A 16021-nucleotide genomic window follows, 5' to 3' on the forward strand; every position below is an offset into this window, starting at 1 on the left:
TGTACCTTCTATAAAAAATGGAATATGAATGGTAAAGCTTTAATTAACTTCATAAACCAGGGTATCCTGGGGAAATACGGCTTTTATTAATAGAAACCTCTACTTTCTGTCAGAACTCTTAGATTATTAACCAAAGTGTGTTGAATATTCTCCATTTTTCTTTTCTGATTTGACACAGGGTCACTGTTTTGTAGGTCTGACTGTTCATTACTGTAGTGGAACAAGGTATAAGAGACTGATGTCTGTAAGAACCAATGCTAGGATAAATTGGAAAGTTTGTGAAAATTTTCCCCAAATATGTTTGTTTTCTTCCAATAATAGCAACAGAGACAGAGGGAATATCTTGCTTACATATCTCTGATCCTCACAATTATGTTGAATTTATTAAAGAGATATAACAGCATCAATCCTGGGTGGCCTCTATTCCAAAAAATGATTTGCAAAATACTAAAACCACTTCACCCAAGTGAGGCTTCCAGGGTATGTGGAGTCTGACTATGAATAAATCAGGTTTTTACTAATCAAAGTTATGAGCTTGATTTGTTCATTTGCTCTTGGCCACACTTTTTAAAGATGCTAACACAGTAGTTGATATGGCCCAAATATGAACATGAGGAATGATTTTGAGTGTCTAGTTTCTTCTGTGTTTTCATTTCAGTCATTTACCTAGCACATCCAAGGACAAGCAGAGGAATACTGATTAGCATTCAGTCTTTGTCTTTGACAGTGGACTTGCAGCTGTCACCACCTGTTCCACATCACTGCTGAAGGCACTTTGCTTCTCAAACTATTAACGGGATTTGTGATTTGTGATTTAGTTTAGGCTGTTCCTCATTTTTCACCAACAATGACTTTCAGGTGTCTTCAAAGAATGTGTAGGTACAAAGACAAGATAGTTCAGGGGGATTTTACATAGACACATTTTCAAATGGATCAATGAAAGTTGTGTGACCTGGCAGTGGTAGGACGGTACCAGTGTGGTGAAGAGCGATAGTATCAGTGATGCTCACTAATTATGATGAAGGGCCTAGGTTCTGTCACCTGTCCTCATTATCTTCATTTTAGGATACTGCAGAAATTGAGACACTGAAATAACTTGACCCATCCCCCATAACCCTGATTCTACAGAACTAAGATTCAAATGAAGGCATATGGAGATCTCAGTCCTTGGGCTCAAGCATTGTCACACTCCTATGATCATTTCCTTAAAAATTATTTGAAGTTATTCTCAGGGTAACTGAGTACTTGGAAATGTCTCCTAGCATAATGGATCAATAGATTTATACTTAACGAAACAATGTCTATTTTAATGATAAAAACATATGATAAAAAACCCAGTACTTACAGCCATGGAAACAGACCAGTCAGTGATTACTCTGAGTTTCTGTGAGTTGGATTCAGTGATGGGGAGAATCCCAGGACCCACTTAGATGGGCATTCTGTACACTGGATTATATGATTTCTAATTCAGATTATCCCGATTCTTTAATATTTATGAAGTATTTTATAAATATAAGCCTTTCAACATCTTTGTGTAGTTTTTTTTTCATTTTTCTTTTATTATTCATATGTGCATACAAGGATTGGTTCATTTCTCCCCACTGCCCCCACACCCTCCCTTACCACCCACTCCGCCCCCTCCCTCTCCCCCCCCTCAATACCCAGCAGAAACTATTTTGCCCTTATTTCTAAGAAGGAACAAGGGTTTTTGCTGGTTGAGATAAGGATAGCTATACAGGGCATTGACTCACATTGATTTCCTGTGCGTGGGTGTTACCTTCTAGGTTAATTCTTTTTGATCTAACCTTTTCTCTAGCACCTGTTCCCCTTTTCCTATTGGCCTCAGTTGCTTTAAGGTATCTGCTTTAATTTCTCTGCGTTAAGGGCAACAAATGCTAGCTAGTTTTTTAGGTGTCCTACCTATCCTCATCCCTCCCTTGTGTGCTCTTGCTTTTATCATGTGCTCATAGTCCAATCCCCTTGTTGTGTTTGCCCTTGATCTAATGTCCACATATGAGGGAGAACATACGAGTTTTGGTTTTTTGAGCCAGGCTAACCTCACTCAGAATGATGTTCTCCAATTCCATCCATTTACCAGCGAATGATAACATTTTGTTCTTCTTCATGGCTGCATAAAATTCCATTGTGTATAGATACCACATTTTCTTAATCCATTCGTCAGTGCTGGGACATCTTGGCTGTTTCCATAACTTGGCTATTGTGAATAGTGCTGTAATAAACATGGATGTGCAGGTGCCTCTGGAGTAACAGTCTTTTGGGTATATCCCCAAGAGTGGTATTGCTGGATCAAATGGTAGATCGATGTCCAGCTTTTTAAGTAGCCTCCAAATTTTTTTCCAGAGTGGTTGTACTAGTCTACATTCCCACCAACAGTGTAAGAGGGTTCCTTTTTCCCCGCATCCTCGCCAACACCTGTTGTTGGTGGTGTTGCTGATGATGGCTATTCTAACAGGGGTGAGGTGGAATCTTAGTGTGGTTTTAATTTGCATTTCCTTTGTTGCTAGAGATGGTGAGCATTTTTTCATGTGTTTTCTGGCCATTTGAATTTCTTCTTTTGAGAAAGTTCTGTTTAGTTCACGTGCCCATTTCTTTATTGGTTCATTAGTTTTGGGAGAATTTAGTTTTTTAAGTTCCCTGTATATTCTGGTTATCAGTCCTTTGTCTGATGTATAGTTGGCAAATATTTTCTCCCACTCTGTGGGTGTTCTCTTCAGTTTAGAGACCATTTCTTTTGATGAACAGAAGCTTTTTAGTTTTATGAGGTCCCATTTATCTATGCTATCTCTTAGTTGCTGTGCTGCTGGGGTTTCATTGAGAAAGTTCTTACCTATACCTACTAACTCCAGAGTATTTCCTACTCTTTCTTGTATCAACTTAAGAGTTTGTGGTCTGATATTAAGATCCTTGATCCATTTTGAGTTAATCTTGGTATAGGGTGATATACATGGATCTAGTTTCAGTTTTTTGCAGACTGCTAACCAGTTTTCCCAGCAGTTTTTGTTGAAGAGGCTGCTATTTCTCCATCGTATATTTTTAGCTCCTTTGTCAAAGATAAGTTGCTTATAGTTGTGTGGCTTCATATCTGGATCTTCTATTCTGTTCCACTGGTCTTCATGTCTGTTTTTGTGCCAGTACCATGCTGTTTTTATTGTTATTGCTTTGTAATATAGTTTGAAGTCAGGTATTGTGATACCTCCTGCATTGTTCTTTTGACTGAGTATTGCCTTGGCTATTCGTGGCCTCTTGTGTTTCCATATAAATTTAACAGTAGATTTTTCAATCTCTTTAATTAATGTCATTGGAATTTTGATGGGAATTGCATTAAACATGTAGATTACTTTTGGGAGGTTCGACATTTTTACTATGTTGATTCTACCAATCCATGAGCATGGGAGATCTCTCCACTTTCTATAGTCTTCCTCAATCTCTTTCTTCAGAAGTGTATAGTTTTCCTTTTGGAGGTCTTTCACATCTTTTGTTAGGTTTACACCTAGGTATTTGATTTTTTTTTGAGGCTATTGTAAATGGAATTGTTTTCATATATTCTTTTTCAGTTTGTTCATTATTAGTGTATAGAAATGCTAATGATTTTTCCATGTTGATTTTATATCCTGCTACCTTGCTATAGCTATTGATGATGTCTAGAAGCTTCTGAGTAGAGTTTTTTGGGTCTTTAAGGTATAGGATCATGTCATCTGCAAATAGGGATATTTTGACAGTTTCTTTACCTATTTGTATTCCTTTTATTCCTTCTTCTTGCCTAATTGCTCTGGCTAGGAATTCCAGTACTATGTTGAATAGGAGTGGAGATAGTGGAGAGTGTAAGATTCATAAACTGAATTTTTTAGATGAGCAAATTGAGACTCAAAGAAGCTAAGTAATTGTCAGGGTTACACAATAAATATGACCAGTCTGTCCCAATCAACACTTACTAACTTAATAATTCAAATTTTTAACATGAAAGTGTTCGGCATATGGTGCATTAAATGATTCTACTCTTTCCCAGCCTTCCTATTTTAGAAACTATTTTGGTTCTTTTTACTTGGTCCATTAATTCAATATATACCTTTATGGAAAAATAACTAATTTCAGTAGCAAAATGCATGCTTTGTTTCTGACAACTGTGTTGGAAGTAGCACTTTTAAATATTAGGAAATAGAAGAACAGTCACAGAAAAAGGCACTTTAGAGACATCTCACTGGTCCCAGCTGAAACTAAGTACCACTTGTGCAGGTCAGAGCATTTGGTCTTTGAGATAAACATCCCTTCCAGCTGGAACATCAAAGGCAGACACTCAAATTACCATTCTAGACATTGGCTTTCTTTTTTTTTCTGGAGAAAACATTTCTGTCCTAATCAAGCACTGGAAATCATTTTGTGAGGATGCAATCCTATAGGGTGTCAATAATGAGAGGTCAAGGGTGTAATTCCAAATGTTCCAGGCTCTTTTTAAATTTTTCTTTCAAGATGTCATGTCTTTGGATTTACATGAGCATTTTTCTTGTCTGTTTGTTTTGGAGGTACTGGGGTTTGAACTCAGGGCTGCATGCTTGCTAGTCAGGTGTTTTACCACTTCAGTCACACCTCCAGCCCTTATGCTCTGGTAATCTTGAAGATAAGGTCTTCCTTTTTTGCACAGGTTGGCCTGGTCTGCGATTTTCCTATTTTAAAGCTTGCTACTGTAGCTGGGATGACAAGGGTGTTTCACTGTACTTAGTTCTTTTTCTTTGAGATGGGGTCTCATGAAGTATTTGCCTGGGTTGGCCTGGAACCTCTATCTGATCTGTCTCCCAAGTAGCTAGGATTACAGGCATGAGCCACTGGTGCCGGGCTTTCTGTGAGCATCTTTTAGGGCTATATTTCTTCTGTGTTTTCTTTTTGTTGAGACACAGTCTGTCTTCTGTAGCATAAGCTGGCTTCATACTTAGGATCCTACTGCCGTGGCCTCCCAAGTGCTGGGATTGTAAGTGTGCACCAGCATTCCCAGCTCAAGGACCACATTTCTTGATCTAACTAGTTCTATGTCTTATTTCTCACTCGTGCTTCAGAGGTATTCCTATACCAGGTAGTCAGGATGCTTGTAGATAGGTGTATGTATTCATTGTCCAGACCCAGTCCAACAAATGAGCTGCTAGATACTGTATTTTGTGGTGCACATTCAATAATTTCAGACTGAATTACCCAGTGTCCTTACTTATTCAGAAAGCAGCTAACCTGGCCTATTAAAAAAACTTTTCCCTAGGCTATTCTCATAAGAGCTTCCACCAATCTATATGCTAATATTTAAAATTCCTCATTAGTGCAAAGCCATCTTACTTTCAGTCTTAAATCTTCTTAACCCTCTCTACTGAGGTTCAGCATTATGAGTGTAGGTTTTATGAATGGTTATTGTCTATATTTTGGAGCTGCCTCCCTACTTTGTCTCATGTGAAACCTTCTGAGCCTTTCTTATTCTACCATTGCAGTTATGCGTTGAAGACCATGTTATTTTTCTGCACATAGAATTAGAAAATTTCAGCAAAATGTCTAGACTCAACATACTAGTTACAAAGCACATGGAAATTAACATTTAGCATTCTGTACCTTCTTTGGAACTGCTCAGCTATCTCTTTGCCAAAATCATTCTCTAAACTAAGGAGGGTCAAATCCTAGCCCCTTCTCAGAAAATTTCAATCAGGTTTTCTCAATAATAGCAGATTTGTTGTTCAGAATCCAATGGTCAATAATGTCAAGGAGAAAGGAATAGAGCGTCTGTACCTTTTCAACAGGCATCTTTAACTTAATTGGAGAGAAGGCATCTGCTTATCTAGCCATCCCAAGTTGCCTACCCAAAGGCTATTCGGTTTGTCCTTGTACTTGCTACCAACATAATGGTCCCTTCCACCTTGACTTTTTGTACACGTCTTCTTTCTGCAGGACAATAGTTATAAACCATTTGGGCTGTATTGTCTCATGCTGGTCTAGAATCTTTCTTCCTGGAGCATGTAGCATTGGAGTGGGGGAGGGAGGTCTTGGAATTGATAGGGGATTCCCTCAAGATTTGGTACTGATAGGGGATTCCCTCAAGATTTGTCTCAATACCTTACCATGGAGAAATAAGTGGGGGTGAGAGTGGGTAAGTCACGAGCATCTATATATAGCAAAAATGACTGAAAGTAATTTTTCATTTAGGTTGTTCACCTTGGTGAGAGCTAAGACAGGGAGAGTTTGAAGAACAGAACATTGTTTTGTTAAGAAAGGCTGATTGCCATAATACATTTCAAAGTACAATGATGTGCTTAAGAGTTAAATTAAAAACAGTCTGGATTTCAAAAGATTAAATATCAATAGTGGTGTTTTTATTCTAAAAAGAACCAGAAACTTAAATAAAATTTGAAGAAGGACTTCAAAGGATTCTTTGCAGTTAAGAAGATGTATATTTGAGAAATAATTAGCTTAAATGATTTAATAGAAAATATAATGAAGAAATACACTAAATAAATACCTTCTTTTGACCAAGTAACTTACATATTCTCATTTAATTAGTAAAATTAGTTCATTTTACCCTGGAAGAAGCTCAGATTGAGGAAAGGAAAGTTAGCAGTTCACAGACATAGAACTCGCACAGTCTCATCTACCTGAAGTATTTCTATGAATACCACTCTGCTCAAATATTCATGGAAGATGAATTTCATGTTGATATCCTTAAAATGTAAGTTAAGATTTAATATAAACTTTGAATTTCAGCATTGGATTGTTGAATCAGTCAACTACACCCTTCAATCATCTAAAATAGACAAATAATATTAGGATTCTGAAAGAAAAAAAATCTCATTCCTGAGATTAGTAAGTAGCTAAAGGAGATGGAATGTGGGCAAATCTGTAGGGAAAGGTGCACAATTCCAGAATCATTTCAGGAGCAATGAATGAGTGGGAAGTGACTGGCGATGGATGTTGGAATTACCTAAGTTACTTGTGGTGGGTGGGGTACATTTAAGTTCAGAAATTATTTATTTATTTTAGCAGTTCTGGGGATTGAACTCAAAGCCTCACACTCAAGCACTTGAGCCTCAGACCCAGTTCCTCCTTCCCCCCAAGTAGCTGTGATTACAGGCATGTACCCACATGCTTATCCTGGAAGTTAAGTTTTACAGAATTTAAATGCTATATGGGAACTCATTACATGTCAGACACAGTGAACTGTGAATCATTTAATTCTTATATCAACCTTAAATTGGTTCCAGCAGAAGCTGTTTTGTAAAAAGAGGTCCAGCGTGTTGCCCTGTTTCCAGAGCTGGCAAGTGGCAGAGCTAGTGTTTGAAGTGAGGTGGTAACAAGGTTGCAGCTATAGACTGGCCTTACACCTTCTGTGTCACTGTGACCATGCCAGCATAGGGGTTGTTCATCGAGGCACAAACAAATTGTGATTTCCTGACCCTGGACAAATTTCCCATGTGAAAATATTTCCCTGTTGTGGTTAAGGGGCAGAGTTTACTAATATTTTTTGAATACTTCCAATGTGTCATTCACTGCTCATAGTGGAATTGGGGCAGTGACTAGGACAAGGACTTCACTTTGTTACATGTGCCAGTCCAAGGCACTTAATACACATTAACTGTGTATTACAGCACATTCTAATTTTGAAAATAATGCATGTTTCTGTTAGCTGAACCAAATTAATTACCTTTAATAATTAACACCATTCTTCTCAAAATGCTATGAAGGGGGACAGTTTGTGGGACTCCTGTTTAGCATCACAAAAGCACTTTCAACACCCTTCCAGTTTTAGACTGACTTTCTGAATGAAGGCTTAACCATGTGTCTTCATAGTAGCTATATTTTCATGACGAGTTACTAATGACTTCCTTCCACTGCCTGTTACACACGTTTGTCACTTAGTGTGATCTGCCTCTCGTGCTCTTAAACAGTAAGTTGTTTGACGATATTCTTGATTATGTGGAATCTGACACCTATTTAACGATAAGGAAATCCACACTGCCATTACTACCCATCCCCAATCTACCAATCATTTGCCAAATGTAAACGTTTTTTTAAGCCTATAATGTATTTTCCTGATGATAGAGTCCCACCTCTAACATCAATCATCAAACTATAGCCTATTAAAAATGAATTAATGTTCTAGAAACCTGCTAGGGTAATTCTACAATTTAATGAGAGAGGCCGAGCTCTAAGGGCATTCCTGCCCCTTGCCTGGTACACACTTTTCCTCACCTGCTCACTGGAGTGCCAGAGTGAGTAGAGACAGGCTCCAAGAGGGGACCCTGGAGAGTGATGCCTAAGCCTCCGTGCGGGGACCCACATGCTACCGCAGGACAGGCAATTTACATACACGCAGCGTGCCACAGCTACTTCTATATCTATTATGTATGTACGCACGCGTGGCTACCCACGCACGGGTGTATTTGGTATGCGTATGCTGTCGGCCTGCCTTGGTCTCCCTCGCTGTTCACCTGACACCCAAGGAATTCCTGCACTACTCTCAACTCCCAGAATAGCAAGATGAGGCAAATGGCCCATTTCCCTTTCATGCTGACTGGTACCATTGGGTTCCAAAAATCTGCAATGTCTCCTGTTCCCAGGCAGTTAAGAAAAGGACACGGAAGATGAGCAAGAGAATACATGGCCAGAGGAAAGAACCGGTGCAGACGATGCGCTAGGATTCTGTATTTTAACATCCAAGGCCCCGAAGCTGGAGGAGAGGGAACGACACCCCGAACCTCAGCTCGCCTGGTGTCCTGCGCGGGGCTCAGGGAGCCAAGGGAGCGCAGCTAAACGCGCTGCCTGAAGTCGCCGCGCCACCTCGGGCACTTTGCGCTCTGTTGAGCTTGGCGCTCAGAGGACGTGCACACTCTGTTCCCAGGCGTTGTGCAGGTTCCTTAAGCAGCCCAGCTGTGCCTCGAAAGGGACTTTCTAGAAGCCCCATCTCTCGTGCCTCCCCTCCGTTTTCTTTTTGTTTCCCTCCACCCTGCTCCTCCAACCCAGCCGGGTGCGCCCTCCAAGGGGCACCGGTGCCACAGCCCCGTCCGCCACGCCGTTTCCTCCGGGGGGCTGGCCTGGTGGTGGCGGTGGCGGTGGTGGTTGTGTGTGTGGGGGGGAGAACCGGACCCGCGCGCCGCGGTGTCGCCAAGGCTGTCGCGCCAGGGTGCGGCGATCGGGACTCCCCGCCCTTCCGCGCGACCCCGCGCCCAGGCGGGCGGCGCTTGCGGCGGGCAGGGGAGCGGGGACTCGTCCGGGGGTAGCCGCCTCCCCCGCAGCCTCGGAGCCCGCGCTGCCTCCGCCTCTTTCTCCGCGCTCGCTCTTTCTCCCTCTCGCTCGTTCTGCTCGTTCTCTCTCGCTCGCTCGCTCCCTCCCGCGCCGCGCGTCCTCCCGCCGCCCCCGCCGCCGCGCCCCCGGCGGACCGGGGAGGGGGCCTGGCGCGGTGGCCGCTCGGCTCGCGGCTCGGCCGGGAGGGGACGCGTGTGCGCCCCGCTGCCCGCGGCGCTCGCCAGCAGCATGCTCTATTTCCAGATGGTGATCATGGCCGGGACGGTGATGCTGGCGTACTACTTCGAGTACACCGACACGTTCACCGTGAACGTGCAGGGCTTCTTCTGCCACGACAGCGCCTACCGCAAGCCCTACCCGGGCCCGGAGGACCGCAGCGCCGTGCCCCCCGTGCTGCTCTACTCGCTGGCAGCCGGCGTCCCCGTGCTCGTGGTAAGCCTGGGGCTCGCCCTCGCCATCGGGGCTGAGGGGCCGGGAGCGCAGCCTTTGCCTCTTAAGTTCCTGCAAGTTGCTCCAGCCTGGTCCCCAGAGGACAATCCTCCAGGACGCGCAGGGTGGCTGCTGAAGGAAGCCCCCGGCTCTCCCCGCGCGCCTCCCCCGCACCCCCTGCGGTGGCTGCAGTGCCTGGTGACCTGGAGGCGGTGGAAGGGGACAGGGGCTGTGGGAGGCGATGAGTGGGTGTCGGGGTGGCTAGGGCTGAGCCTTTGCGGTGAATGTGGTGGACTTGATCCGCGCCGTGGCCTTGCCTCCTCTCCGATAGCGCCTGGGAGATGAGCAGCCGGGTGGGGAGGAGAGAACGGGGCACTCGCTGAGGTGTGGGAGGCAAGGCTGCTTCCAGACAGGGGCACGACACCCATCCCTGTTTTGCCACTTCCTTCCCTTGCCCATGGAAGGGCCAGGTGGACCGAGCTGACAGACAACAAATATCTAAAACAGGATTTGGGGATTTCTAAAGGAAGAGGCCTCAGCGACAGGGCTTTGCTGGAAAGCTGAGCCGTGCCTCTTTCAGAAGAGCACTTGAAATGTATTTAAGGACTGCTGCCTCCCTGGGAGGCGCCAGCCCTGGTGTCTTGAACATGGCTGAGAATACCTTTTGGATTTATGGACTGGGAGAGTGAGTGAGTGACTGTGTGTGTGTGTGTGTGTGTGTGTGTGTGTGAGGGAGAGAGAGAGAGAGAGAGAGAGAGAGAGAGGAGAGAGGAAGAGCAGGTACACACTCTCACATATTCATACACATATATAGGCAATTATTGGGCCAATAATCGTAATTTACATGTGACAATATGGGAATACAGTGCATAGTTTTTTGTAGGAGAATGGGTGGTGTTTCTATAGAAAAACTGCTACATTATAGTCCTTTATATTGACAAAATATTGGAGGTTCCCTTCCTGTGATGCAGTCAGTTTCTGTCTCTTTCCCCCTTCCTCCAGATAACAAATAGGAAATGAGAAAATGAAGAGGAAAGGGAAAATGAAGTTCTATTTTCAAAAGCTGAATGTGAATTTCAGTTATCAACATTAAGACTGTTAGGCTTTGATATTTATCTTTTCTTTGATTTTAAGGGAAATGATTGAACAATTTACAAAACAATAGCAAGTTCTTAACACTGAGATGGAATTCCAGGAACAAACCAAGCAACTTCTTGGTAACTTCAAAGTAACTTTGTTTACCACACCTACTGTGATAGGTGACTTCACATCCAGCTGTAGTGCTATGGCTTGAAGTGTTTTAGACCTTGCTCCAGAAAATGTTTTGTTTTGATTTTTGACATAATGGTTTGCTAAAATGTTTCAGAATCCCCCAATACAGCTTCCTGCATGTGTTCTCTCTCCTGCATTTGAAAAGCTAGTCTGTTTCTTGGACTTTCTACAGAATTTTGAGTTCTCAGGCACATGTTTTCCAGAAAACAAAATAGGTCAGGGAGTTTTTAGGGATATTTTTATGAAGGAAAAAGCCCATTATTTTCAGGTTATTGAATGTGGTTGCAAACTTAATCACTTGGGCCTTGATATTTGGTATTCTGTGATTTAAATGAGATAGTACTTTTCAGATCTGAACCATCCATCCATGGTGGCAGGTTCCACTTAAGAAGAGACAAGAGCACACTGTACTGCTCCAAAGATCTTGATGATTCTCCATTTATGGGGGACCTTGGAGGGAGAAGGAAAGTAATTAGTGACTACTGAGTGCTACTCTGTGCTGGGCACTGAATAGTCTTAGAGATGTACATTTCACAGAGTAGCACTTCTAGGAGCTATGACCTCCTGTTAACATTTGAAGAAACCGAAGTTCAGATAAGAAACTGGAAACATGAAAACAAAAAGGGGTGGGTGTGGTGCACCTATGCACCCTGGGACTGATGCCATGCTACTTCTGCTGCTTCCAGAGTATTCTCTGAAAGATGGGAACCAGCTGCTGGGTAGGAGTTGAGGACATAAGTGGATACATTTGTTAAAAGAAGGTTCAAACTTGACTTCCAGTTCCTAGGTACAAGAGAATGGATTTGACGGTCAAGTTGAAGAGGAGGAAGGCTGTGATGTTAGCTTTGTTTCTATTTGGCTCCTGGGAATAATGCACTCTGTCACCATGGAAGGAGTTGGAACCCTAATGGCAGCACTGTTTCTCCATTCTTCTCAAGGACACTGGCTTAGCAAACTCACTTCTCAAAAAATACTAGTAATAATAACGTTACTAGTGCCCAACGTTAGCTGAGTTATTACCTTATTTTGGATACTCTGGTAGGTTTTTCACTTGTCTTATATCCACTAATATTCCCATTATTTCTCAAGGCCATTATCATTAATGTCATATATCATTTGGGAAAACAGACTAAGTAATGTGCCCAAGGACCAAGGCTAAAATTTCCAAGCCTATGGTTTTTCTATTACAGTATGCAAATTTGCAAATTCAATTTGCTAATACATCATTTATCGTACTAGTTCAAACGAAGAGTCTTTTTCTGCATCTCTTGCGTTTCTTGTACTATGATGGTAAAAGTTCTTCACAAATATGTTTTTTTAACTTTTCATATTAATTTCCAATACTTGTTTTTGAAAAGTAGCTCTCCTTACTATCACAATCTATGGATCTATTTCGTTTTTGCTAAGTTTATTTATCTGAAAGTTTAAAACCATATATCTTTTGAGTTTTATCACTTTTGAATAGTGTTGACTTGGGGTCCAGATTGGGAGTCTTATAAATTTTGATTCAGATCCAAGATAACTCTGCTCCAATAAGCTGGGAACTCTACTTGGTGTGTTACCTTGAACAAATTATGTAGTTTGCTAAGCCTTAGTTCTCTCAGTTATAGGACTTTGAATATTAAATTAGTTATAGTATGCAAATGTCACTCTCCTCCCGTAGTTGATACATGTCACACTATCATTAACACTTTATTAAATTCTTTTTTGGTGTTAGGGTTTGGTGCCATGGACTTGCACATGCTAGGCTAGAGCTCTACCCCTGAACCACGTTCCCAGACTGGCATCATTATTAATAAAATAACAGCTCAGCAAATGTTTATTGAATCCTTGTGTTCTAAGCATCATATTTGTCAGAGTAGAGGTTATAAAAGCAACTTTGGGAGTAAACCATGGTCCCTGATCCTCAGTTTACAGTCCAAGTTGGGAAATTAGGTAAACACACCAATGATAATCATGATAAAATTTACATGTATGACTGGGCCTGGTGATGTATACCTGTAATTTCAGCACTCTGGAGGCTAAAGCCGGAGGATCTTGAGTTTGAGGTCAGCCTGAGTTACATAGTGTCTCAAAAAAAAACCCTATGGACTTGAGATGTACCTCGGTGATAGACTGCCTAGCATGCTCAGTGTCCTGAGTATGGTCCCCAGTACTGCAAAAAACAACAACAAATAAATTCGTATGTATGTATGTGTGCATCTACCTAGGTATATGTATGTGCCACAAAGATTCTGATGGTTCAGAAAAGGAAGAGGCCACTTTTGTTTGAAGGGGTGAACGGAGACTTGTTGGAAATGGTAGCATTTGGGAAGTTGTCTTTGTCTTTTGTTTTTGTGGAGTATTGCACTTATGCCAAGCAAGCTGTCAATGGCTGAGCTGCATCCTCAGCCCACCAGATGTGTCTTGAAAGAAAAGTGGAAGTGGCATTTGATTTAGGACATTCTAGGGGTAGCTTCGTGAGCAGAAAACCATGAAGGCAGAAAATGTAGACTGCACTCTTGAAATAGCTGTTGGCTCATCTTTTTTTTTTTCTGAGAGTGATATTCTGGGAAAATGGGGGTACCCAGCTGAAAACAAAAGCTGGAGTCACATTTAGGAGACCTGGAGAGCCAAGCGAAGAGTTTATCTAAATTCCGTAGGAACTGAATAAGGACATGGTCTGTGGGGTGGTGTTTCAGGACACTTTAGCTCTTCTGTAATTAAAATATCTATGTAGGATCATTTTAAACTCTGTCCTCACTTTTGTGTAATATTATTTCAGTTGTGTTTTCAGGGAAAAAAACCCCACAATTTAGTCTTTTTTCATGGATGGTGTGACTTATAAACCCTGAAAACAGCCGTGGTTTAGTCCCATGTATACAGCACTTGTCAGAATGTCACAAAAAACATACCAGCTATAAATTCAATTAGTGCCCTTTGGTTTTCATTGATTAAATGAACTGGTGTTGGCAGTAGTTTGTGCTCTCCAGTTTTGGATTTGGTGGTCACTAAGGATATTTATTCTTTGTATTTCTGAGCAACACAGACGATTTGAAGGAACTGAGGCTAGACCAACCGACTTTATAAAGCTGGAACCAAAATAAAGAAAAGCAGCACCAACCGAGGTAGTCCTTCACAGCAGACATGATAGGTTTGAAGGTTAAGAGGCACCATAGATCCTTTTTTTGAAAAAAGTATTTTTTGATACTACTTGGATTTGAACTCAGGACATTGTGCTTGCTAGGCAGGTGCTGTACCACTTGAGGCATATCTAATGTCCCTTTTTGCTTTGGTTGTTTTTTAATAGGGTCTCCCTTTATGCTCCAGCCAGCTTGAACTGTGATTCTTCCACCTTCCCAGCTAGCTAGGATGACAGGCATTTTCCATCACAACCAGCTTTTTATTGGTTGAGATGGAGTCTCATGGAATTTTTCCCCCGACTGGCCTCAAACTGCTATCCTCCTAATCTCTGCCTCTTAAGCAGTGAGGATTGCAGATGTGAGCTGCTGAACCTGGCTGTACCTCTGATTCTTTACATCTGCATCCCAGGAAGCCCTCTGTGGATCCTGAGACTCAGACATGAGGGATGAAACTACTGCTGCCATCCAGGGATGCTAGCATCACTAAATGTGTCGGTGGTAGGTGATGACAGTAGAGGGTCTCACACCCAGAGCTCTCCCATAGACTTCCCTCCCCCAAACCTCGTCTTGGGTATCCCCACCCATCCCTTGTTCTGGAACCTGGACCTGTGGTGTGGTGTAGGAGACAACACACAGATATGAATGTCAGATAAATCTGATTCTTACCTTTTACTTACTACCCATATGCCTTTGTCAAAATTTTCTTACCCATAAACTGGAGATACAAATGCCTGCCTCTTGGAGACTCAGTATATATAGAAGTTTAGACTTTGTAATCTGACTGTTTGGGTTGAAGCCCAGATCTGCCATTTTTCAGCTGTGGGAATTATAAAATGAAACTGCTACTAGTACTGGCCTCGTAGGATGGTTATGAGTTTGTAACCAGTAGACATGTAAGTATCAAAGTACTGTCCAGCTACATGTGTGCATGCTGCCATTCCTCCTTCCAGGTTGTAACCAAGATAACCCACGTTAAAGTACAAAGCAAAATACCTTTTGTTTGTTGGTGGATTCTAAGGCAAAAAAAAAGAAAAAAAAATATGTGCAGACAGAAGCCACCTAGTTTAATCTCACTGCCATGAATCAGGAGGTATAAAGAGCAAGAAAAACAATCAGAATTCTGTTCTTAGAATCAAGTTAACAATTCCTACCTTTGATTCTTACTGCCATTTCCTCCAGTAGTCAGGCCCTAGCTAATAGTTGTTATTCATTTCCTATGCACCACAGCCTATTTTAGATACACTTTATTTAATGTTCACTCGATAGTACTTTCTTTAAACATAAGTATTATCACTAAATTCATTTTATCAATGAGATGTAAGAAGTTTGGTGGGATGATGTCAGACTCCAGGTACTGAAATTCATTCATTGATTTTCACAATAAAAAGTAGAAAGGAAATTTGGATGTACACAGGTTAGATGATCAATCTAAGAGACTCAGAATGACAATGCCAAAACCTGTGCTTTTCATGCTTTCGTTAAACACCTTTATCTCGATGTGTTAACTAGTCTTTAAAGATTTTTAGTCACAGTGACTCAATACTAGGAAAGTCAAAATTTTCTCAGACCTTTTGTCCTTAATTTCAATTTTCCTGGTTTGATGGGAAGTGTTGTGTTCCATCGTAGATAATAGTCTCGGTGTGTGGTAGGATATTGCTTTGCTTCATGTTAAGCTTGGAAATGTGGAGAGGTGGGTGGGAGCAGAGGGGATTCGGAGAGTTCTGTTGTTCTAAGGTGAAGGCACAGCTCTTAGCTCAGTAGCACACACTGCCACGGTGCTGGAGGCAATCACATTCCTGTAGATTCCCCCTCTGGTTCTAGACCCAGCTCTAGATTTGGGGTGCAGTGAATGTACATAAGTTGTGTGTAAAATATTTAAGTGTGTATGTACATATGCCAGACTTTTAGTAAGA

At 42.0% G+C, this 16021-nt stretch overlaps 1 protein-coding gene across 1 annotated transcript in view; it reads left to right on the top strand.

Moving 5' to 3' along the window:
• Positions 1 to 16021, top strand: part of Plppr5 (phospholipid phosphatase related 5) — a 179797-nt gene that overhangs the window by 58289 nt on the left and 105487 nt on the right. Inside the window, exons 2-3 of the mRNA XM_074049052.1 lie at positions 8702 to 8912; positions 9004 to 9717. Coding sequence (XP_073905153.1) covers positions 8702 to 8912; positions 9004 to 9717 — 925 coding nt within the window. The remainder of the gene's footprint in view (positions 1 to 8701; positions 8913 to 9003; positions 9718 to 16021) is intronic.

The sequence above is a fragment of the Castor canadensis genome, chromosome 12 (assembly GCF_047511655.1).
Source record: "Castor canadensis chromosome 12, mCasCan1.hap1v2, whole genome shotgun sequence".
In the NCBI taxonomy this organism is placed as follows: Eukaryota; Metazoa; Chordata; class Mammalia; order Rodentia; family Castoridae; genus Castor; species Castor canadensis.